This window comes from Pelophylax lessonae, assembly GCF_965119305.1.
Source record: "Pelophylax lessonae genome assembly, chromosome: 4".
Classification (NCBI taxonomy): Eukaryota; Metazoa; Chordata; class Amphibia; order Anura; family Ranidae; genus Pelophylax; species Pelophylax lessonae.
Genome location: NC_138771.1, coordinates 267,030,378 through 267,057,192, shown reverse-complemented (window position 1 = coordinate 267,057,192; position 26,815 = coordinate 267,030,378). Strand labels below are relative to the sequence as shown.

Below are 26,815 nucleotides of genomic sequence, written 5' to 3'. Positions count from 1 at the left end.
TAGAATATTAGTAAATCGTATTAACTGTTCAACCAATTTTACAGTATAGTATACTGTAAAGTTGGTTGTGAACAATTAATACGATTTACTAATATTCTATCAAACTATATAGCCCATAGTTAATGGCAACATGCACTTTTTGTGACAATATACGATTTTTGATTAAAGGTAATAGTAATAATAAATGTTCAATAGGCTATTTTTATCCAAACACATTTTATTAAGGCAGATTGAATAAAAAAGATACAAACACAACATTTTTTAGTGTTTTCGTTTTAACAGTTTTAACAATTTTAACAGTTTTAACAGTTTTAACAACTTTTAGTGCAGCAGTGCTTCAGTGCTGTAGTCTTGACTGGCCTTGCAGTAGGTCTGTGGAGATATGGAACCTCTTTCAAAACAGAACCTGAAAACAAAGATGCACCACAAATTATCTGCCTATTTTCAGCAAAAAGTATAAATATTAGTTAAACAAATAAAACATGTACCTTTAAAACTTCTCCCGTCTGTCCTTAATACCTTTCCAGTGGTTATAGATCTTGTCCAGATTGATAGACCCATCTGCTTGCGTAGACCGGATTCTCATTAGCTGATCCAAGTGGATGGTCTGAAGTCGGTTGCGTGAATTTGTCTTGATACGATTCATGAGACTGAAACCGCGTTCACAGTCTGCACTAGACGCTTGAAATGTCCCACAAATGTCAATTAACTGTGCAAGCTCCACAAAGTCCTGAGTTTTTAGTGCCCAGGTTACCATTTCATCGAATGTCTGCAGCGCTCCTGTCTTTCTTTTTTCTTTGACAGTGAACTTGAAGTCGTTGTACTGTTGACAGATGCTCTCGGTGGCGTCATCCTCATCATCTCTTTGTTTTAGAAAAGCGTGGAACTTCTCTGTCAGTCTGGTTACATCAGTGATGCCGTAATCAAAATCAATTGCTGAATCCAGTGTTTCTAGGCTAAATGCAGACCATTCTTTAAGCTCACCTTCAGGAAATCTTGCGTCAAGATGGTCACAAACTTTGCGGACAAACAGAATAATCTCTGCTGTATTTATTGCACTGTCATGTTTCCCCAACAGCTCATTTACACGGGTGCTCCAATGAATATGCTGCCCGAGATACTGAGATTTAAGTTTTTCCATCTTAGCTCTGGCAAAGCAATGAGCATCAACGATGCTAAGATTGCTGCGCTGCAGGGAGACACTGAGCTGAGCTAGTTCTTCCAACACATCTCCGAGAACAGTAATTGCAACTCTGTACTTGGGATTAGATAGTTTTTTGAGACAGTATTTCGCAATTGGGTCGTCGTCGTTTTCTGCTTCTTTTGAACAATACTCCGTTAACAGACTGTAATTCCGCAAAAAAGCATTAACAGCTTGGTAACGTGACAGCCAGCGAACCTCATTCAACGGTCGGAAAGACAGTGAATCCACTTCTAAAACTTTTGCCAATTCGTCAAATTTGCTTTTCTTTACAGAAGACCTACTGAATAGTGAATATACTGTTCTTAAAAGTGTTTCCACTTCTTTCATCAACTGCACGCCTTTCCATGCATCATCAATACCCAAATCCTCTCGATGAGCAACGCAGTGTTGTTCTGTAAGGTGCGGTATTTGCCGTCTAAGTATTGCAGTGACTCCATTATGTTTGCCTAACATGACAGAAGCGCCGTCAGACGTTAACATGGCCATTTTCTGCAAATCAAGTCCGTGATCAGTGTAGAACTTTATTATTGCATCTGCAATATCCTGGGCGCTGCATCGTGCCAGCTGAATGATTCCGGCAAATACACTTTTGTATGTGAAATGATTTTGTTCTCTAAACTTAATGTAAAGAACTAGCATTTTGTGTACTGTAATGTCTGTGCTTTCGTCGACTATCAACGTGTGAACATTGGCATTTCTTACAGCTTCCATAGTCTCAGCTTGTACAACTGCATTAATTGACTCCACAAATTCAAAAGCGTAGTTTTTACTTCTCCAGCTGTCGGGGAGGCTTACATATTTCGCCAGATGATTGTGAAGTTCTTGAACAGATAGCATAGACGCGTTCATTTTAATGGCAAGTAGCACGTTATCGATCAATATTTTGATTTGTTCAGGGTTTGCCTTGCTCTTATTGGCGAGGTCGATACATTTTTGTCTAGATTCTCTCGACTCTCCAAGAAGCTGGTTAATCGCAGTTCCATGCTTTCTATTGTACAATGCTTTCACAGCATCAATGTGACATTTTTGTGTTAAGTGACGTTTTAGGTAGTCAAGTTTCCACTCTGTCCATGTTTTCCCGGTGGAAAACTCTCCTTTAACTTTAGCTTCGGAGCAAAGTTTGCACACAACCCCATTAGCTCCGTAACTAAATATTTCCGACAATTTAACAGATTTGTCAGGGCCATCGCTAGTATCCGTTTGAAGGAGTTCATTTAGCCATTCTTGTTTGAAAGTCAAACAAACCTTTTTTTTAGGCTGTTGCAGAGGTGTTTCATCTTTTCGTTTCGCCATTGCTGAATGGATTCACGCGGTCTGAACTTGTGGTTCACGTCTGTGAATCAAAGGCTAGCCTTAATTACTCCAAAATTCAATATAAAATACAAATGGATGGTGCTACAAATCATATAGTTAGTGAATATAAATTGTGCCAAAATCAATTGTGCAATCTTGCGAAACTTCACTAAATAAGTGACCCGGCCGGCAGCACACAATTGTGCCAACACCTGACCTCACTACAGGGAATCTGGGTGTATTAGACCCCAAGTATCGCTTGCTTCCACTGTTATTCAATCAAAGATTGTGCTTGATTATCTGCTTCCCTAGCTAGAATAGCCTGAAAATTATAGATTTGATCCTAGAATTGAGAAATACTTGTCGCTTCCACATTCATTCAGGCTAGGTTCACAGTACTGAAGTGCAATTTTGATCAGATTTTCAATGGGTGGTTATTTTTGGGGTCATCATCCACATACAGAAACAGACAGGACAATAAGACAATAAATTAAACAATGTGTTTAATACCATTTTAAAGTTCAGACTGGATTCAACTGTTCCATATGCATGGTAAGGCGCACACAAAAACACACGGGTGAATGGATTAACCATAGGTTCATTTACCTTCCACACAAAACTGCAGTGTATAGATGTGAGCTAACCCCATCGGAGAGAACACAGTTTCTACTTGAAATGCATCTTTATGCAGCAAAATGCATGACTTTCACTGCAACAAAGTGGACAAGTGTGACTAGGCTCTTAGGAACAACACAGAATTCCGATGTAATTAGAGGAGTCAGAATAATCTGCCCATTATTACCAAAAGTATAAGGTGAACACAAAAATAAAGATCAACACAATGTCAGACCTGTCTAAAACTGAAGCATGCAACAGGTTTATCAGGTTCCTTCCAGTAACTGGGTGGGCAGGTCCTTACGCACATTTATGCACTACAGGATACAGCATGGGTTTGAACAGCACTTTGATGATGATCCCAACAAAATTGGCCTCCTGACAGGCTGACAGCATTCACCCCAGCATTCCCACCAAATCAATGCAGAGATGCCAATTGCCAGCGTTCCCCCCGCGAGCCCCCCGTGCACTTACCTCACGGACGGTCACCCTTCACGGAAGCGGCGGTAAAGTAAGTGACTTGGCTGTGGAGGAATGATCATGTAACACCTGGTGGTCGTTGTCATTCACCTGAAATTAAGCTGTGGTTACATTTTGGCACCAAGTTTGAAAAGTTTACACAGTAAAGTGAATAAATTCCAGCCTGGGGCATGAATAGGCTGTTGGGATACCTAAAGTAGAGAGACATTTTGTGAGCCCTAGGTGGATCAGGCAGCATAAACATTACCTTCCACCCCACTTCCACCTACTGCAAGGCTGAGGTATGTATTTGTGCTGTGGGAATCATAGGTATGCATTTCATTATTGAATGAAATGTGAGCATGATTTATTTGTTCATATGGTTTGCAGTATTAGGGCTCTTTCACACGGTCTGCTCCGTAGGCGGATCCGTGTTGCTCAGCAGGGATCGATCCGCGATCCCCGCTGAGCCGGGCGGGTGACAGCTCCGTCTCCGCTTGCAGAGCGGAGAGGGAGGTGTCTCAGCACCCGCTGCCCTCTATGGGGGATCGGATGAGAGTGGACTGCTTGTCCGCTGTCATCAGATCCGCTCCGCTCCGATTACTGAACGGATGGAAAAATAGGGTTTCCATCCGTCCAGATTTCACGCACAGGATCGGATGCGGATGGCAGCGGGTGTCAGTGGAGGTGTCTCAGCTGACACCCGCTGCCCCATAGAGCTGCATGGAGGATCCGATCAGAACCGCCTAAAAAACTGACAGGCGGATCTGATCGGATCGCCCGTGTGAAAGAGCCCTAAGGGCTCTTTCACACGGGTGGTCCGCTTGTCCGCAAATCATCCCATCCGTTGGCGGATGATTTGCGGACATAATGTAAGTGAATGGCATTGCGGATGTCAGCGGAATACCATCCGCTGACATCCGATTTTCTTCCTGTCAGTTCTGTTCCGTTTTTTGGAACGGAACAGAACCCTATTTTTGTTCCGTTCAAAAAACGGAAAGGAAGGAAAACCGGATGTCAGCTGTGTCATCCGCTGACATCCGCAATGCCCATAGACTTACATTATGTCCGCATGTCATCCACAAACGGATGGGATTATATGCGGACACACGGAGCGGATGAAAGAAATGTCATCCGCTCCGTGGAAAAAAAAAAAAAAAAAGGACCGCAGCGGAGCTCTCACACGGACCGCCCGTGTGAAAGAGCCCTAAATCTTCACAGTATTACATTATTTTGATTAATTTTCTTTTGAGTTATACCAAGAGGAGGAACACCAAAGGTTGCTGATAGACTGACCTACCTGGAATGGAATGATATGCAGATTTAATTTAATTTATTGGTAAGAGGCTGTAAAAGTGGTGGGTGGAGCACTTTGTCACTGGTGGTGCATTGATGTTGGCATATTCACATTCACATTTGGGTTTCACATGTGATGAGTTGAAGATATTGGGGAAGCAAAGATGAATAAGGGAGAAGACACAGTTGGTTACTAGGATCCTCCGGCAGAGCAAAGAGGGACCTAGATGCAAATGTAGACTTCAGGAGTTCTGTAAAAAGATGAGGGGGCGTGGCATTGCCTGACCTGCATGGAGTGAGGACGTTCTAAATGAGAGCTCTGATGAATTGATATCCTGACCCTGGGTACGATGGCAGCGATCCTCCGCTCTCCCCAGCACTTCCAGTTCCAGCGATGCCTCCTGGCTGAGTGGATCTTCTGGTGTTTGAACACCATCTGTAAGTGACTTGGCCCCCGCGAGAACCCCCCCCCCCCGTGCACTTACTTTACGGACGGTCACGGACCCGCTCACTTCAGTCCCCGGCTTCCGTGCTCCCGAGTCCCGGCGCCTCCTCCTCGGCCAATGGCATGAAGTTGGCCTTTCGGCCAATCAGGAAGCAGGAGGACCCGCTCCCTGATTGGCCAGGAGGAGGATCCATGTGACAATAGCGAATTTTCATTCGCTATTGTCATACAATGGGCGTGCTCTCAGGGCGCACGCTCTGCTCCCTGGCCACCTCGTCTGCGCTGTCTCACTAGGTGCGCGATCTACATAGCTGCTTGCGCGGGACCAGAAATTTCACTGCGCGTCCGCGCATGCGCGCACTTTAGGGGGAACATTGGTGCCGCCTATCAGTGCTCATCAGTGCCGCCTCTCAGTGCTGCCTCTCAGTGCCGCCTCTCAGTGCTCATCAGTGCGGCATATTAGTACCTCCTCATCAGTGCCCATAAGTGCCACCTCATCAGTGCCCATAAGTGCCACCTCATCAGTGCCCATCAGTGCAGCCTATCAGTGCCCATCAGTGCCGCCTCATCAGCGCACATCAGTGAAGGAGAAAAATTTATTTTCAAAATTTACTCGCAGAAAATAAGAAAAACTTTTTTTTTTTTTTTCAAAATTTTTTGTCTTTATTCTTTTTTTTTGTAAAAAATAAAAAACCCAGAGATGATTAAATACCACCAAAAGAAAGCTCTATTTGTGTGAAAAAAATGATAAAAATTTCATATGGGTACAGTGTAGCATGACCGCGCAATTGTCATTCAAAGTGTGACAGCGCTGAAAGCTGAAAATTGGCCTGGATGGGAAGGGTGTTTAAGTGCACAGAAGGCAAGTGGTTAAGATTGTACAAAAGTCTTCAGATATATACATTTAAGAGATATGTATTACCTACTAGTAGGTGTTACTAAAGATGACAAACATCTTCATAACAATTCTTTGAATGTGGACTGTCTTTACTGATGACAAGCAATTGGTGGACATTTTTCTATTGCTTTATTGTTGTACATATATAATACCCGGTCATATGCTGATAATATATTGTATTTAAGATACTGTACTAGGGAATAAAGATGAGTGGCGTATTAGCATTTGTCTGAGTCTGACATAATACGTCATTCCCACAGCTGTGTGTTTGAGGTATGGAGAATGGAGAAGTGCTGGCTGATTAGGTCAGTATTGTAGTGAATAGAAAAGTGTTAATTAATAACAGAGGTGAAAGTAGATAGACAGGCTTTCACATGGTTGATGATCAAAACAGGCGCATCTAAGTATGCAGGCAAAAGCTGTCTACATAGACCGTCCTCCGCACCACCATTGTCGCAATCCCTTCCACGCTGCGCTCCACAAGCTCTTCAAGCCTACCTTTCAGATGGCTCTACTGCAGGATAGTCTTCCCAGTCAGGATTGCAGACTGATGGCGGTGAGAGCCGGCGGTGCGGAGGGTGGTCTATGTGGACAGCTTTACCCTGGACGCCTTCATACTTAGATGTGCCTCTTTTAATCATCAACTATGTGAGTTGCTAAATGTTGTACCGTCATTAAATGTTATCACATTGCTACACTAAGAGGTGCCTCTCGTCTCTTTTATATACTGTAGCTCCTGCTGAATTTTGCTTCTAATCCTCTTGTGGAGGCTACCATTTGTGATTGGACATTTTATGGTTACACAGTTTCCATTACTTCTTATGGGTAAATTTGCTTTGATATACAAGTGCTTTGGATTATAAGCAAGTTTCTGGAATAAATTATGCTCGCAATCCAACGTTTTACTGTATTGTCATAATAATCTGGAAAATTGTATGTCTTTTTCTTATTGGAGAATCAATTTTGCTGCATTTCTGTTAAAGGTGTATATGATAATATTAAAGAGAAAATAAATAAGGTCTTTCTTTCTTTCTTTCTTTCTTTCTTTCTTTCTTTCTTTCTTTCTTTCTTTCTTTCTTTCTTTCTTTCTTTCTTTCTTTCTTTCTTTCTTTCTTTCTTTCTTTCTTTCTTTCTTTCTCTGTAGTTATCTTTCATGTGTGGAAGCTTCGTAGATCATTCAGACATGCAGCAGATTTGCTATGGCAACTTTTTATTTTATCCTTTACAGGAACATCACAGTTGATTTGAGAATAACTGGCATTTGCTGCCCCACATCATGGACAGTTCCACAGCAGATAAACGAAAAAAGAAGAAACAAAGATAGGCTGAAATTTCAACTTCATTCAGGTATTAAAAGGGGGCTTCTAGAAATTATGAGAAAAAATAGGAAATATTTGTGTGCTAAACCAAACATCTTGAAGCTATTTCTGCTATGAAGCCTGGGTCTTTCACGTTTTATTCAAAAATGAAAAAAAAAAAAAATGCTTCAGCTGGAGTCAGACTTAAAGCAGAATTTTACCCAAAACAACTTGCCAGAAAATGGTGGGCAAAATTACTGCCTTTAGAAAAGTCCTTTAACACTTTCCAGAGAGTGGAAAGGCTGCACTCTCCGTGGTGTGATTCCTTCCCTGATCATTAACAGGACACAGCATTGACGTAGGGCCTAGTGGGGGATAACCCAGATCTACTGTAATGGTAACTGATCTACTGTAATGGTACCACTTTTGCTATAGGCTTGTAGAGCAGCTTATCTAAAGAGACAGTTCTATACCCTATATCTTCAGCCGGCTAATGTTGTGGCCCAGTCTTTATGATCTTGCACATGAATACAGTCCCAGTAGAATCTGTATTCAGCGGTATAGGCTGCTGGTTAAGTGTCTAATCCCTAGATGCTCAGTCTGTGATAACAGCAAGCAGGTTATGGCCGAAAAGGCCCTCTCACCAATCCAGCGATACAGCTGCAAAAGTCCCCCTGTACAGGAGTCCTCTGTATTGTCCGAACGTGACTCCAGTCCTCAGCTCACAAGTCTACAATGCTCTAGTGCATGTGCAGCCAGAGACTGTAGCTCTCTGTGCATAGGTTCTCGATCTCTGCTCAAGCTGGCGAGTGTGAGCACACCAAGACAGGGAAATGTGCTTGCTCTGGTTCCCCACAGCAAATAAAAATAGCCCTTACATTCAGCGTATGTTAAAGGACAGTAAATATACTTATCTTTATAGTGATCTATGTGTTGAAAAGTTGCCACTTAGGCCTCTTTCACACGGCCGCTCCGGTGTTTTGCTCCACTGCGGGACTTTTTTTTTTTTTTCACGGAACGGATGACATTTGTGTCATCCGCTCCGTATGTCCGCATATCATCCCATCCGTTTGCGGATGATATGCGGACATAATGTAAGTCTATGGGCATTGCGGATGTCAGCGGATGACACCGCTGACATCCGATCTTCCTTCCTTTCCGTTTTTTGAACGGAGGAAAAATAGGGTTCTGTTCCGTTCCAAAAAACGGAACAGAACTGAAAGGAAGAAAATCGGATGTCAGCGGATGGTATTCCGCTGACATCCGCAATGCCATTGACTTACATTATGTCCGTAAATCATCCGCACAAAAATAGGATGATTTGCGGACATACGTGTGAAAGGGCCCTTAGTCCTTCCATGGATGCTACAAGAATTTTACCTTTCAGGTGGGTTGAATACCTGCTACCCTGACTGGCCAAGGTTACAGAAAAGTATAAATTTTTCAAGGAACAAACTCCCATAATGTTAAAGTTATTGTCTTCTTTTACAGGTTGACATTATGTGGTGGAAGTAGCCATGTGTTGAGAGGGTTATTTTAAGGTCAATAAGATTAACACCTATTTTTTTCAGGTAGGAAGTGAAGAAAAAGCAGCACTAAGGGGAATAGGCTGCTGAATGTAGGTCCCTGCAAGCTACCTTGAAATGTTCTGGTTTAGAGCAGACATGAGAACATTTGCTAATGTTCATATCACTTCAATTTATACCTAACAGAATCAGACTTTTATTTACAATGGGTGGACAAAATAATTGAAATATGAAAAAGGGTTTAACTTTGAAGTACCTAAATTACAATTACAATTACAAGCAGAGACACATAGGTGAGCAATATAGCTACCAATTAACAGTGTGCTTCAGCTAGAGATGATGTGTGTCAATTAGAACTCTTATATTTGATCCTTCAAAGCAGCATGGGGCACATAATAGAACTTTAAAGAGGCAAAATAATTAGTGTCCAAATTGCAGGTACATCATTAAAAATGTTAATTTTTATAATGTACAATATTAAGTGAAACAGTCAATAATAATGGCATGCCAGACATAGATAATTTGTGCAAAAAGAAACAATAGTTGCAAATCCAAGCTTACTGATATGAACAGTGATTTTACCTGGAACTGTGTGTGAAAATGTGAACTTTGTAGGCACATGTATAAAAATATAATAAAGCATAAATACATACAGTTACTTTTTAAAAAAAAAAAAAGAAAAGAAAAAGAGGGTCATGAATAATTACATAAACATAGTATAAAACCATAAACTCTAATAAGGACCACGGTCATATAGCCAAATCCCCTAGGGGGATAATGATAAATACCAAAAGCCCATCTGGGGATGTCTGTATATCCGTGCTGCTAGATAGTGGTAATTGCGGTGTTAGCTCAACATTTTTTGCGATGATGGTTCTTCGGGAGGCCGGAGCATATCTCACCACTATGAGTAAAATAAAAAAATTCAATCAATATACTAAGACAAGAAAACAGAGTACAAAATTGTTATAGCATCTGATATCACATAACAATAAAACGTGATCAAAGAAATAGTAGGTTACCGATGGGATGGATTCATAATGTACAGCTTTCTATCTGTAGTTATACCATATGTGTCCCCACATCTTTCTCATTTGGGGCCTAATCCATCCCATCGGTAACCTACATACATGTGCCTACAAAGTCCTTATTTTCACACACAGTTCCAATATTCTCATTAGGATGTGGCACAATTTTTACCTTATGCATTCAGGTTGCCACCCCTGGTAATGCACTATCCATTCATTCTCTGTGGTACTAAATCAAAACTTCTATGACCTTTATCAATACAAATTGTACATGGGGAGCTCCCATTTGGAAAGTGCTTGTATGCCAGACCAAAAGCCCAAAACCTTGTGTAAGAGACACGAAATATAGGCTTCTGAGCAATGAAATTAAGTAGAATGATCTGATGCATTATATTATACTTTATTTAATACATCTGGATGACGTTACATTTGGAGAAAAGGATGGCTTCAAGTTGCAACTTTGTTCCCATATAATAAACATGCTGGATGATCCATACTGCAAAAGACAGTCCACTCATAGAAGCTAAGAAATATGTTCTTTTTCTGAACAACATGACTCAAATTGTTTAAACACTATGATATTGATTTACGATGATACATTTTTAAGGAGGACAATGGCCTCATCCAGATTGTTAAACAATTTAGAATGCTCTCATGAACCCCAGGGTGAAGTAAAACTATCACTGATTTACCTGCATTCTCTGTCCCACAAGTAGGTATCAGAGTTTAAGGAGTGGGTTAGTTTTACCCAGAGACTCCATGAGAAAGTATATTTTACCATATGACATTCCTGGGTTATAGGGCACAGATTCAGCTAATGGAAAATAAGCAACCAAACAAAGTGCCAATTTGGGAGGCAAGCGTGTAGTCCATAAAAAGGCAGAGCTTGGCGGCATTCACTCAGGGTGTTAGGATCCAAAGGGTGATTTCTATGTCTACTTTCTCCATCTCTTACAAAACTGGAGGCTTACCTGATTGATAAGTATTCAATTCCACTCAGAATTTGTATAGCAATATTTCAAGAAGGTATAAAACTAGTGCTAAAGTTGAGGATGGCCCTGTTTATTGGGTCCTTAAAGTGTCTTGCTCTGCAGATTTCCCTTCACTTTATGTCCTGAGAATGCAAAAATAAAAGAGCGGAGATTTCTCCAGAAGGAACAATCTTAGAGAGCTGTCACAGAAATAGTAATTGTCTTCATTTCAGTACTTTCCCTCACTGCTAGCTTTGATAAAGTCTCAAAATTTTTGAATTTCGAGACTTTATCAAAGCTAGCAGTCTACTCTCGCTTTTATTAGTAACTAAAACAAATGGAGAAGTGCATCGCCCCAGTGAGGATGCAGACAGCAATAAAGAACTTGAAGGTCTAATCCTCTCCTAAAAAAAAAAATCCCCATGCATTTTAATACTCTTGTTATAGTGTCCAACCCCTGTAGTTGTTCACGGCCAAAATAATAGACATGCATCTTGCCTGAAGCTTTGATTTTTTTTTCTAACTGTTCAGAGAATAATTGAAAGCATGCATACATTTTGTATGTATTATTTGTGTAACATTACTTTAGAATCTGCTGTGCTAAATCTCTTTGATATTAGTATTACTTGATGCATTATAGCAGATAATTAGTTTATAGATTTTTTAGATAATGAGTTTCGTGAGGCTCTTTTCAACACTCTAAGTATTAGGTTTGCTAAATGAAGCACCACAGTAAAATTTTTGTTCACCCATTCTGATTATTGTGAGAAATGACTTTGTTTAACCACTCGGGTAGTTTTCCAGACTGATTTATGGTTTGCTGTATTTGTTGATAAAAATATCTACAGCTCTTAGACCCCCTAAAGATACCCAATTATCACAATGTGGCATTAATTGTATAATTGAATATTTATTTTCCATGTGAGAATTAAAACAGTTATTATAAATGGAATCACTGCAATATTTATCTCTAGACAGTTTGTGTCTCATTGAGATATCTCCCCCCTACTGTATAAAAGTTTATTAAACTAAGGCTCCCTGAATTGTCAGATATGGATAATTCAACTTTCAATAGTAACCCCTATTGTAAATTGAATGTGCTTTGTGTATTACTGTTGTCAAATGTTTTATAACTAATATTATAACAAGATTTAGGAATTGAATGGGGAGGGGGGGGGGGGGGGTTAATTACACCTATATATCTGGATCCACCGATCATGTTGACATATGATTTTGACTTGAATAATTAGCCACTACATATAGGGGCTACCTTCAGCGCTTGCCTAAAATAAATTCAATATAAATGCTCAATACAATGCAAAAATTTCATAAATTCATATAAAGTGCATAATTGCATAAATAGTGCTCCGTGTCTCTATAAATATATATGCAATGTTTTAAATTAATACATAATTGTGATAAGTGAATTTGTGACAATGATAAAAAATAGTCCAGAAAATTGATAAATATCTTGTGCAAAATTAAATGTGTAGTAACTGCACTAAAAAATCAAAAACTTATAGCTGCAACTTAAATGTGACAAACATCCCAAAAGTATAATATAAAAAAGCTGCGCTAAATGAAGATCCAAAACATGAAGTTTCGTATAAAGTCCTCAAAATCCCATACACCAATAAATGTATAAAGTGATGAAAATCATAAAATATTATAAAAAGTCCAAATGCATCCAGAAATTGACTCCTCTGAATAAATGTTTGGATTATACTGCTTACCAGAAATAGCAGATATGTTCGCCAGCTAAAGGATAATGATGCTCCGAATCAAAGGCAAATCCTCAGAGTAACCCTCAAAGCGGTATTCAAAGCAACTGGCGTTACACCGAACTCAACAGGCGTCAATCACGTGCATATAAAAATATAAATCTCATAGCGTGATACTGTATTGACTTACACACTAGGAATAGATCCCTTATGTGAAATAAATGTAGAAAGAGTGCTAGATTTAGTGAGAAACCACCACCGACATCTCAATCTGCTTATCAGATATAAAAAAGTGATAGCATAACGGAGAAAAGTAAAAAAAATGTAGCCGGCGGCTTCGATTTAGCGCTTACCCCTTGCTTGTTTGTAAGTGTAACCTTTATTTGGCAATAAATTTGTTATGGTTTTACGCTATGGGGCCTTTCCTTTTCTGCATGTGATCCAATACAATATATGCTGGATATCTTCGGACACATTTCTTCTCTGATTGGGATTGGTCCTTTCCTAAATCTGAGGGGCATCATTATCAGCCGTATTTTGAGTCCTGGATGGTTATCCGCAATATCAAATATTTCTTCTGGTAAGCAGTAGTATATGGCGGTGGCGGTCACATTCACGGATTGAATTTGTCGCACGGAATCTGTGGCTACATTTTTTTTACTTTTCTCCGTTATGCTATCACTTTTTTATATCTGGTAAGCAGATTGAGATGTCGGTGGTGGTTTCTCACTAAATCTAGCACTCTTTCTACATTTATTTCACATAAGGGATCTATTCCTAGTGTGTAAGTCAATACAGTATCAAGCTATGAGATTTATATTTTTATTTGCACGTGATTGACGCCTGTTGAGTTCGGTGTAACGCCAGTGGCTTTGAATATCGCTTTGAGGGTTACTCTGAGGATTTGCTTTTGATTCGGAGCATCATCATCCTTTAGCTGGTGAACATATCTGCTATTTCTGGTAAGCAGTATAATCCAAACATTTATTCAGAGGAGTCAATTTCTGGATGCATTTGGACTTTTTATAATATTTTATGATTTTCATCACTTTATACATTTATTGGTGTATGGGACTTTTTGAGGAATTTATACGAAACTTCATGTTTTGGATCTTCATTTAGCGCAGCTTTTTTATATTATAATCTTGTGCAAAATAATGAGAAAGTTCTGTGCAAAAGTAAAGTGCAGGTGCTAAAAGCAATTTTCCCCGCCAGCCATGTGGTGACTAGACTTCACTGACCAATATCCAGAAGTGGCTATAAATGGGTCACTCACCAGATGTTGGTCTTGACTGCTGTAAAGCATCAAGACCATGCAGTGCTTAGGTGGTCACCCAGACCAAGATTGGTGTTAAATCTCCCGTGTAGTCACTCCACTCAGGGACAGTGATCTGTCCCGCTTTCCTCGTTCACAGTGCGGGTGAAATACAAAGGGAAGAGAAACTCCGGATAGTGTAGTATTTATAAAAGCCTTTATTACCCATTCATGGGTTAAACAATCCACAATGGTAACAGAAATGTTTAAAAGCCGTATGTGTGACTGGTCACGAGCTGGAGATGCAGTGGATGGTGGTGATTCCGGCTTGCACCCCACTCTCTCCATCTTACGCTTTTCGTTGGCACCCTGACGTCCAGGGATCTCTGAAGGTGTCAGGGTGCTGACAAAACGCGTAGGGTGGAACACACATAGTGACGTCACATGGAGAGAGTGGAACGCAAGTCTGTTGTCCTCGGTTGCTGCATTTCACATATTTCACATAGAAAATCACTGTTTAGCTTACTACCTCTTCCAGTGGCGCGAGGGATATACCATAGGTATATTTATTGACATATGATTTTGACTGAAGGCAACTTCTGCTTATGGAATGCAGACAAAGTTTATTGGACCACAGTCCATGGACTTTATGGGCACTGCCAAAATCTCTTGTAGATACAAATGCAAACTTTACTGATGCACAATTAAAATTATAAAACTTGGTTAAAATACAAACAAAGTAACCTCTTGCACCCTTATGCCGATTAGGTTGGTAGCCCCGAATAAAAATTACAGTATCCCTATTAGAGACAAACAATCATAATCCTGTAAAAACTAGATAGCAGGGGATGCCATCACACATTCACATAAAGTTAGACATGTTTCCCTTCATTCCGCTTCTTCAGGAGCAGAAGGTGCAAAGGTAGAAATGCTACAACGTTGCCTAGAGGGGATATCCCAGCGGGGGTACAAAAAAGATATCCTCACATAAAAACTACCAAAACCACTTCATCCATAGAGATCTGTATACCTCCGCCACTACATCTAGGGTACCCCACCTGAGTCCACCAGTACCATGTGTCAAAATTACATTTAAATAATCTAGGTGGCAGTGCGATACCAAGCCTTTTTTGGCAGACCATCATATTGGCATAAGCGCTTGTAAATTGATGTGAGCATGTTTACCCATATATAACCTTTGAAATGCTGGTTGTATTATATTGTTGATGGCAAGTTGGAATGGACCAAATGAAGCCTATTAAGGGGGACCTATATATGATTGGCCCCAATAATATTTCTGGCCAATGTCTGATGTTATGTGGGGCCTTATGTTAATTCACTACTCTTCTTGTGATGTACCGCCCTTGGATATCCCCTATAGCTGACGCTGCTTGTAGCATTTCTACCTTTGCACTTTCTGCTCATTAAAAAGCAGAAGGATGCAAAACATGTCAAGCTTTATGTGAATGGGTGGTGGCACCCCCTGTTATCCACTGTATATTTTACAGGATTATAATTGTTTGTCTATAATATGAATACTATGGTTTTTGTTTGGGGCTACCATCCTAATCGACATAAGGGTGCAAGATGCTACTTTGTTTAGTATTTGAACCATGTTTTATAATTTAAATTGTGCATCTATAAAGTTTGTAATTTTATCTACAAGATATTTTTGTGGTGACCATAAAGTCTGCAGTCCAATAAACTTTGCACGTATTGAGCGAATATAGAAAGGAGGCACATTCGTACATTTAGGATTAACGAGTGTCCGCATTACCACCCAGAGGTCTCTCATTCAATTTTGATCCAATAACTGCTGCTTTTGTAGTTTCACTTCACATTCTTAGTTTAAATTACACAGAAAAAAGCAAATAGGAGTGAGTGCTTATTGAGGACATGAAAAGGACGTTACTTAACATAGGAACATTGTTTAACATACATTTGTGATAGCTGTCCTTTAAAAAAAATTATGTAGTTGTCATTGCACTAATATATATGTAAATGTAAAGTAATAATTTTCTAACACAGGGAGATTTAAACACAGTATGAACAGTTATTGCTGCTCAAAGAAAGGGAGGGAGGGGGTTCACAGTTAGCTGTATCACAGTTTATATAAATATAAAGGTAATACTTTGACATAGGAAAAGCATAAATGGAAGAAATATTATATATATATATATATATATATATATATATATATATATATATATATATATATATATATATTTATATATATATATATATAAATATAAAACAATACCTTTCAAAATATTGTAGGTATTTCAATAATTTCTGAAACATGGCATAATCTTGTTTTCCCCTTGTTTTGTTAATTCATTTTTTTAACTATATTTTACTAATAATAATTTTTCAAATACATAATTATCCATCTACTCCTTGTAGAAAAAAATACGTCTTTTATTACTCTTACAGTATTGACATCAGGGTAAAGTTTAGCAAATAGGAGTATGCAGACACTGCCCTCTGGTGTATATACAAATTATAAGGAAATGACTAGTAAAATATAACTGAACCATCTTTTTGTAAAACAACCCATTCCATTTAAATGAAAAAACAAAAAAGTGCAGTGCCTCAAAAATAATAAATAAATTAAAAAGTGGATAAAGAATAAATATATAGTGCAAACCATCTCTTGGATAACTAAAATAAACAAATCTACAAATAAAAATCCTAATCCACAATTAAAACGTAATAAAGTCCATTTCACTGTGCATAAATAATCATAAAAAAGCAAATTTAAAAAATGAATCACTTTCATAAGGAAAGAGATTCAAATGTGTCAACTTTTCACCACTAGCGTACAGGCAAGCAAATAATTTTGTGATAACTACCATGCGAGTACTGTCCCAACACGCCGCACTCACCAGATATTATGGCTGCAAGGACAACAGCAGCAGAAACGCTTTTAATGCATTCCATGTAAAGCTCCACTCCAGTCACGGTCCCTTTAAGATGATACCTCACTGGCTGCAGCACCAACTGTGACTATGACACCACCATCCAAAGGAAAGAGGTAAGTACTGCAACTGTGTGGGGTAAATGCTCACAAACCAGAGACAAAATAATAACTATGGCCACACATACTGTATACCGTATATGCTGGCATATAAGATGACCCCCTAATTTTCCAGTTAAAACGTAGGTTTTGGGCTATACTCGCCGTATAAGACTAACCCCCCTCCGAGGCAACACCATTTAAAAACATCAGATTTGATTTAAATCATTTTATTTAAAATGGTTATGACTTACCGGATTTTAAAATCCTTCAAAATCCTCATCATGTTCATCATCTGATATAAGTTCATCAATGACATCTTGTGATACATTTGTAAGGCAGTCATCGTATGGATCTAATTCCGAATCAGATGGTGTGGCTTCAGCTTCGGCTTCCCCTTCATCTTGCCACAAGTAGTCATTATCCATACCATCCAATGAATGTGATATGCCACACTTCTTGAAAGACTTGTTTACTGTTTCTGCATCAATATTGTTCCAGGCTTTTATGACAAAGTTACACAAAACATTCAACTGTGGAGCATGCATGTTTCCTCCTTTTGTGAATGGCTTTTCGCCACTAACCATCCACTCACTCTATGTTAACTTCATGTGCGAGGGAATGTATTATCGCGAGAGTCTACGTGACCGGAAGAAAAGACTGTTTTTCGTGTGGTTGGTTTTGGGCGGGGTTTTGTGAGGAAGTGGAGGAAATAAAAATAAGCGAGTGCAGAACCACGTCGTGTCTGTGGATATTTTCATGGTAGCAGAGGATGGTTTCCAACTATAGAGTACCGCCTAAGCTTGACGAAACCAGACCATACGAGTGCTGGAAAAATGAAATTAGTATTTGGAAACTTGTTACGGATTTGGACAAGAAGAAGCAGGCACTCGCGGTGGTGTTGGGGCTCGAGGGGCGAGCCAGAGAGACCGCTTTGGAAATACCCGCGAGCGATCTGAACGAAGACAGCGGTATGGAAACCTTGGTAGCTAAGCTGGACTCTGTATTCTTGAGAGAAGAAATAGACCGCGCTTATGAAGCGTACTCTCATTTCGACTCAATTTCCAAAGACAGCGCGGTGTCCATGGCAGACTACATCATAGACTTTGAGCAGAGATACAACCGCATGAAGAAGTACAACATGACCCTGCCTGACGCTGTGTTAGCGTTTAAATTACTGGACACAGCTTGTCTTGAAGAGAAGAGTAGGCAGCTAGCACTTACAGCGTGCGCGGATTTAACATTCGCATCCATGAAGTCAGCGTTAAAACGGATTTTCGGAGGAAAAACCATTGGAGCAAGCGGAGGCAGCGAGACTCAAGATGCGGCGTTTTTCACGGAGCAGAGGCCACCGGGTAAATTCAGACGGAACAACAGCCAGTCACAGAGCAGACAGTGGCAGCCACAGCAAGGTACAAACCCACTCGACAAATATGGTAAGCGAACAAAATGCGTAATTTGTCAGAGCACGTACCATTTGGCCAAAGACTGTCCTCATCGGAGAAATTAAGTAAAGCTAGCAGAAGATGAAAATGTCGAAGAGTGTAACATTACACTGTATACAAAAGTTATGACGGACTATGAGATCTTCCTAACTGAATCACTGGGATCAGCTATCATTGACACAGCATGCACATGTACTGTTTGTGGTGAAAAGTGGCTGGATAGTTACATGAAAGACCTGAGCCAAAGCCAAATAAACAAACTGATGCAAACAGAATCTTCAAGCTGCAGACCTTTCAGATTTGGTGATGGTCAGGTGGTACACTCCAACAGAAAGGTAAAGCTTCCCGCTAAGTTCGGACCAACAAAATGTCACATTGAAACGGAAGTTGTTCCTGTTGATATTCCTTTACTGCTGAGCAAAATGGCTCTAAAGAGAGCAGGAACTGTTTTAGACATGGAGAATGACAAAGTTGTCATGTTCAAGCAACCAGTGCCTCTTGAGCTCACTAGTTCGGGACACTACTGTGTCGACATTAGAGATGGTAATACTGAAGTGGACACCAATGAAAGTGAAGTCCTTGTCATCACAGCAGAGATGTCTACAAAAGAGAAGCGTAAAGTTCTCCTGAAGCTTCACAAACAGTTTGGCCATGCCTCTGCAGACCGGCTGCAGAGGCTTATCCTCAGCTCTGGAAATACTGACAAAGACTGTCCAGTTATTCTGCAAGAGATCATCCGTGACTGTGAGGTATGTCAAAGATATAGCAGGACCAAGCCCAGGCCTGCTGTTGGTTTGCCTTTAGCCTCAGAGTACAATGAGACGGTGGCAATGGATTTACATGAGCTGGAACCTGGCATATGGTACCTCCACATCATCGACCATTTCACACGCTTCAGCGCTGGAAACATTGTGAGAACAAAGAAAGCCTCTGAGATTGTCAACTCTTTCATTCACTCGTGGATAAGTGTTCATGGTGCCCCAAAATGGATATACACTGACAACGGTGGCAAGTTCAACAATGAGGAGATAAGAGAGATGGCAGAAAAATTCAACATTGAGATGAAGACTACAGCGGCATACAGTCCTTGGAGCAACGGGCTGCTGGAGAGACACAACATGACTCTGACTGAGATCCTCCTGAAGGTGAAAAGGGAAAACGGGTGTGGCTGGCAGATTGCTCTAGACTGGGCTCTAATGGCCAAAAACAGTATGATTAATGTGCATGGTTATAGTTCACACCAGCTGGTGTTTGGTCACAGTCCTAATCTTCCCTCCGTTTTGGTTAATAAACTGCCTGCTCTAGAAGGCACTTCTATGAGTACTAGAGTAGGACAGCATCTAGCAGCATTGCATGCTTCCAGAAGAGCATTCACAGAGGTGGAATGCTCAGAAAGAATAAAAAGAGCTTTAGGAAAGCAGCTCAGGCCTACAGATGAAAAGTATGAGACAGGAGACAGAGTGTACTACAAACGAGCAGACAGTACAGAGTGGAAAGGTCCTGCTGTAGTTATCGGTCAAGATGGCTCTGTAGTGTTTGTCAGACATGGTGGTATCCTTGTCAGAGTACACCAGTCCAGGCTGAATAAAGTTAATGCACAGGATGAGGATACACCTGTACTACCTGATATCCCTGAAAATAGTAAAGAAAAAGAAAATGTAAATTATGTAATACACACTGATGTGTCAGAGAATTCAGATGATGAAATGAGAGTTAATAGAGAAGTGCAAATCCCTGAAAACACAGAAACAGATGATAGAGAAGATGTGAGACAAACTAATGAGACAGAGAGGGATGCTACTAATACAGTGGGTTCCACTGGTGTCAAACTGAGAACAGGTCAGACAGTGACATTTACAAACAGAAATGATGAGACAAAACACACTGCCAGAGTTTTAGGCAGAGCAGGGAAAGCAAAAGGGCAATATAGAAACTGGTACAATGTGCAGTATCTTAAACCAAATGGCAGCGAGGGTCAAAAGGAAGCCTTAGACATGTCACAAGTTGATGATCTTCTCACTGAGTGTGAGAACACCGATGGTGATGTACTTATTACCAAAGACATCTCTTTTGATGCTGTTAAACAGCAAGAGATTGAAAACTGGCAAAATAATAATGTTTACGAAGAAGTCACAGACAAAGGTCAGAAATGTATCTCTACTAGATGGGTCTGTACGTTAAAGGAAACTTCTAGTGGTGTTGTTCCCAAAGCCCGCCTTGTGGCGAGAGGTTTTGAAGAAGTCAATATGCATGAATTACAAAAAGATTCTCCCACATGTGCATCAGAGTCACTCAGGCTGCTGTTAGCTGTTATTTGTCAAAACAAATGGCAAGTGAACTCTATGGATATTAAGTCTGCTTTTTTGCAGGGAATGGAACTCTCAAGAGACATTTACATTCGTCCCCCACCAGAAGCGAGCGTGGACAATGTGTTGTGGAAACTAAAGAAATGTGTGTATGGACTTGCAGATGCTTCCCTCTACTGGTACAACAAGGTCAAAGAACTCATGCTGAACAGTGGTGGGAAAATGTCATGGGTTGATCCTGCAGTGTTTTATTGGCAGAATGAGCAGTCTGAGGTGACAGGAGTACTGGCATGCCATGTGGATGATTTTTTTTGGGCAGGTTCAGAGCATTTTGTAACTAATGTCATCCCTGTACTTAAATCTGCATTTCTCTAGCGCTCATCGACAGACGTAGTCCTCGGTGATACACCACCTTCGGGTTATGTTACCTCCGCAGGAGCAGGACTAGACAGGAAATTAAAAAGCTCTGGCCACACCCTAGGGGCAGTCCCAGAGGGTATATCCTCTCTCTCTCTGCCTCAGCAAATCAGTTATTTTCTGTCTAGTTAGGAGTAAGGACCTAGATACCTTGCTGGGATCTTAGGTCCTGGCAAGAATTTTTTTCTAAAAGGATTTTTAGACAGCTTTTTTTCTCCAGTGTTCCTGTGAGATCTTCAAGCAAGAAAGCTGAACTGGGCGACGGGCTGGATGTTGAGATCCGGTGGTCACCCCAGTTCAGCCTACGAGCGCGTGCAGGCCATAGCTCCGCGCTGGGTCGACCGCGACAAAGTCCCATTAAAAGGACTGAACCCGCGAGTTAAACGTCTCGCTGAAACGCCAAAGACCATGAGTCACGGCGTCCGTATCGGTCGACAGCCCTCCCGCCCCGGTGGAGAGGGGTACTGTCAGGAGTTGGTGCCCGCCTGGTTCCGGTATGGTGAGTAGTATGTTCCCCCTTTTTCCCTGACGGGTTTTGTGGTGAACGCGGGCCCCTCTCTGTATGGTAAGAAAGAGTTCTTTCTATCCTATAACATGTCACAAATCCTCCTACTTTGAGTGTGATTTTATGTGTGCAAAAAGCCAGGAGGCTTGGTTTGGGAGCTAACAATCTATTGTATACATGTTTTAAAGATGTAATCTGTGGCATGCTGGGAATCTTATGGGTTAAGTATAAGCTACCTACCAGTCAGAAGCCACGGACATGTAGACTGCCTTCCAAATCAGATCTCCAGCTATTAGCAGGCCTCCCGAACGGCCATGCGGTCCGCCAGGGCCGGTACCGCCAACCACGCCATATCCCCATGCAGAGAGAGTGTTGTGTGCCCTGCAGCACACCGCTAGTCATCACAGGCCGCCGCCATTTTTTTTTTTTTTGCTGGATCGCACGAGCCGCCATTTTGGCGTAGCCTCGTGTCTCCAGCATGGGGGCGGCCATGTTTGAGGTGATCCTACACCTCGTGGAGCTTGGGGGAGGCGCCGGAAGGCGTGCAGAGGGGCGGAGCCGCCTCCCTTCTTCCTGGGCAGCCAGCCAAAAGACTTCCTGTTTGTCAAGACAGCGCTGTAAGCTGTTGCAGTTTAACTCTGAGCATCAAGTGGTGAGCCTGGGGGTCTATCTCTCTCTCTCTCGATCGATAGGGATCCCTAGCAGGTAACACTAAGGGGCTTTTTGTGGCGCTGGGGGTCAGAAAAAAAAAAAAAAAAAAAAAAGTTTTTTCTCTTTTGAATTATATTATCCAGGAAGTAACTGGAGTTATCATGGACCCTGCCACACATATTCCCCCACCTGTTTCCCTCGAGGGGGCCTCGGGACCCGCCGGTGCACAGAGTATAGAATCATTTACAGCAATTTTGGAGTCTATGGTGGCTCGGGTGGAGGCGGCCTGTCAGGGACGGGGGTCAAGGAAGCGACCCCCGCCTACCCCTATACCATCTGACACCTCTGACTCAGATTCAGAGATGGTCACGGCAGTTGCAGGTTCCTCTGCAAGGGCTGTTATCCCAGGTAAAGCCCCCTCAGACAGTGAGGAGGACGCTTCTTCTCCTGCTATAATTCAGGAAGAAGCATTGGTGGACGCACTAGTTGTGGCAGTGCAAGAAACCTTAAAACTTGAGGCTTTACCGGCAGAGGCAACTGAAACAGAGAGGCCTTTCGGTACTAATAAGCCCATCAAGATGGCGAAGGCTTTTCCGGTACCTAAATGTTTTGGTAATCAGATTAAAGGAGAATGGGAGCATTCTAAACGTACCTTTACTATTTCCAAGCGTATTGCTAGACGCTATCCGTTTGAGGAATCCATCATTAAGAAATGGACGGTACCACCAGTCGTGGATCCGCCTATTTCCAGGCTGAATAAAGCCACGGTTATTCCAGTGGAGGACACTTCGTCCTTTAAGGATCCGGTGGATCGAAAGATAGAAGCAGAGTCCCGCACTATCTTTTCTCTGATAGGGTCAGCATTTAGACCAGTAATTGTTATTGGTCTAGTTTCCCAGACACTTACGGAATGGGCGAAAATGGTACGCCAAGATCTTAGGGGAAAAGATATTCCCCAGGAGACATCTGATTTGATGGAACAGATTATACAAGGGCTACGGTTTATCTGTGACGCAGCCTTGGACACAACTCCCTTATTAGGGCATGCATCTAAGTTAGCAGTGATCCTCAGACGTGTGCTGTGGTTAAAATGCTGGTCAGCTGACCTAGGTTCCAAAAAGACCTTGACCAATCTCCCTTTTCAGGGGAATCGTCTATTTGGGGCCAACCTAGATGAAATCATTAAGGATGCCACTGGGGGCAAGAGCACTTTCTTGCCACAGGCTGCAAAAGCTAAGGGACCTCGCAACAAGCGAGGACCTTTCTTTACCGCCCATAAAGGGCGCCCGGCTGGTACTAGCGGGAAAGGCAAGACTCCTCCAGGAGGATTCAAGAAGGGCTGGTCGGACAAACAGAGGACCAACCCAGCCAGACCCGAAGCAAAGGAGTACACAGCCTGAAGGTGCGCCCCCACCCGGTTTCAGGGTGGGGGGACGTTTTCACCGGTATTCAGGACATCAGATCGAGCATCAACCACTACTACCGGTGCGATTCTTCCCTTCCAACATTTAAGTACCACAGGAAGCGGTAGTTACCGTTCCCTGAATAGATCTTTTCCTTTACCCTTTCCTAAGATTAGTCCCGATACCTCACAGGAATCGGATCTGGTTGACCAGATAGGCCAAATAGCCTCTAGTCGGGTGACTTCGGTCCCTGAGGTTCAACCAGAAAAGATCACCCTTCCTGATAACTATCAGGTATCTGATAAATGTGTGGAAACAGAAAACGACCAGACTTTCTCGGATGGTCGGGGCCAGATAACTCTAGGGACGCCTGGTTCAGATCCAATCAGCGCCAGTGGTCCTAGAAATTCTAGGCTGGCCTCCTCAAGCCGGCCTGGCCGACTTGGACATGCTAGTCGCAGACGTTCCGTGGGAACTTCGTCTCAGGGAGTGTCTGTGGTCTCTAGGACCAAGTTACCTTCGTGCTTTACAGTCGCTGGTTTTAATGGCCTGGCCATTGAGACCCAAGTACTGAAGGACAGAGGTTTGTCTACTTCTGTCATTCCTACCCTTATTAAAGCAAGGAAAGCGACTTCCAGCAAAGTCTATTATCACACATGGAAGACTTATATTGCGTGGTGCGAATCTTTAGGATTTCCTCCACGTACCTATTCGGTGTCTCGAATATTGGCCTTTTTGCAACAAGGGGTTGAGCAGAAGCTAGCCTTGAGCACCATCAAGGGTCAAGTTTCAGCATTAGCAATCTTCTTTCAGAAGCCGTTAGCTACCAAATCCTTGGTGCGGAATTTCATCCAGGGGGTGCGGCACCTGGCTCCTCCAGTCCGCGCGCCCTTACCGCCCTGGGATCTTAATTTGGTTTTGTCGGTTCTACAGAAACCTCCTTTTGAAAACATCAGGGAGATTCCCTTGCTTACTTTATCCCAGAAGGTGGCCTTCTTGGTGGCTATTACTTCTGCTCGCAGGGTGTCAGAACTGGCTGCATTATCATGCCAGTCCCCATACCTAGTGATTCATAGGGATAAGGTAGTACTTCATCCTAAGCCATCTTTTCTTCCTAAGGTGGTTTCAGATTTTCATCTGAATGAAGATATTGTACTACCTTCCTTGTGTCCTCAGCCCAAGCATCATCGGGAACATGCGTTGCATTCCTTAGATGTGGTTCGGGCAATCAGGGTATACCTGAAAGCTACGGAATCATTCCGTAAGACGGATTCACTTTTTGTGATCACGGATGGCCCCAGAAAGGGTTTGCCTGCATCTGCCGCAACCATTGCCAAATGGATTAGACAGACGGTGGTACAGGCTTATTCTATTAAGGGTCAGAGTCCTCCGTTCCCTGTTAGGGCGCACTCCACTCGAGCGCTCAGTACTTCCTGGGCCTTTCGCCATCAGGCGTCAGTGGTCCAGGTATGTAAGGCGGCCACCTGGTCGTCGGTACATACCTTTACAAAATTCTATAAAATTGATGTGACGGCATCGGCGGATGCCTCATTTGGCCGCAAGGTTTTGCAGGCCGCAATTTGAGGAGACCGGTGGTCTACCTCGAGGGTTTTTTTCTGTTTGAAAATTTTTTTTGTTGAGTCTCATCATTAAGGATGAGCATTGTAAACTTCTAGTTGGCACCGGTTGGGCCTTCTAGATTGGGATTTGATTTCCATTTTCCCACCCCTCAGTTGTGATACTGCTCTGGGACGTCCCGAAGGTGGTGTATCACCGAGGACTACGTCTGTCGATGAGCGCTAGAGAAAAATGGATTTTTGTAAAATCTTACCGTAAAATCCTTTTCTCTTAGCTCATCGACAGACGTAGTCCCCGCCCCTCTGTTTTGGAGTTGGGTTGGGTTAAATTCTCTAAGCACTGCTTTTTCACATAACTGATTTGCTGAGGCAGAGAGAGAGAGGATATACCCTCTGGGACTGCCCCTAGGGTGTGGCCAGAGCTTTTTAATTTCCTGTCTAGTCCTGCTCCTGCGGAGGTAACATAACCCGAAGGTGGTGTATCACCGAGGACTACGTCTGTCGATGAGATAAGAGAAAAGGATTTTACGGTAAGATTTTACAAAAATCCATTTTTCACGTTTGTCGTGAAGAGTGTGAGAGTTTTTCATATGTGGGGATGAACATTGCTACTGTGGGTGGTGTAGTACAGGTGCATCAGCACAGTTATATTGAAAACCTACAACCAGTTCACTTACAGGCAACACGTGCTGTACAGAGAGAGGCCCCACTAAATGAGAAAGAAAGAGAACAACTCAGATCCAAAATAGGACAGGTTCTGTGGGTTGCTAAACAAACAAGACCAGATGTTATGTTTGACACATGTAGCCTTGCATCTAACATTAAGAATGCTACTGTTCAGTCCATACATGAAGTGAACAGAGTGATCCGTAAACTTAAGTCAGAGAAGGTAACACTTAAGTTTCAATACTTGGGCAACAGTGATGATTTGAGTTTGGTGGTATTCAGTGATGCTTCACTGGGCAATCTTCCAAATGGAGGTACACAGGGTGGGGCTCTAATTGCCCTCATGGAAAAAACAGGAAAGTTCTCTCCACTGTTTTGGCAATCAAAGAAAATCAGACGTGTGGTAAGAAGCACACTGGCAGGAGAAACCCTTGCCATGTCAGATAGTATTGACAATGCTATGTTCTTGGCTATGCTCTACTCTGAGTTCACTACTGGTAAAGCTGATTGTAATGCTCTTCCTCTTATCTGTGTTACTGATAACCATTCCCTGTTTGACGCTCTTAAGTCTACAAAACAGGTCACAGAGAAGAGACTAAGATTAGAAATAAGCGGTGTCAAAGAGCTCATACATGCTAACAAAATCAAAGAAGTGCGTTGGTCAAAAGCCAAGTCACAACTTGCTGACTGTTTGACGAAAAAAGGTGCTTCCACTCTTATGCTTCTTAAAGCGCTGTATGAGGGTGTATGGAAACTGTAAAATCTGGTCCATTGAGCATATATCTTGGTATTTTTTTGTTTAAATACGCAAACTCTCTTA

General features: G+C 41.9%; 2 protein-coding genes across 3 annotated transcripts in view; one reads left to right on the top strand and one right to left on the bottom strand.

The window, feature by feature from the left end:
* LOC309555246 (uncharacterized protein) overlaps positions 1 to 26,815 on the top strand; it is a 53,188-nt gene that overhangs the window by 22,515 nt on the left and 3,858 nt on the right. For both annotated transcript variants that reach the window (XM_082257144.1, XM_082257145.1), the window contains one exon: positions 7,439 to 7,557. In XM_082257144.1, coding sequence (XP_082113270.1) covers positions 7,439 to 7,557 — 119 coding nt within the window. The remainder of the gene's footprint in view (positions 1 to 7,438; positions 7,558 to 26,815) is intronic.
* LOC309554580 (zinc finger protein 862-like) lies at positions 491 to 2,497 on the bottom strand (the record flags this gene model as incomplete). Its single annotated transcript, XM_082256313.1, has 1 exon — positions 491 to 2,497. The coding sequence occupies one exon, from the start codon at positions 2,495 to 2,497 to the stop codon at positions 491 to 493; it is 2,007 nt and encodes a 668-aa protein (XP_082112439.1).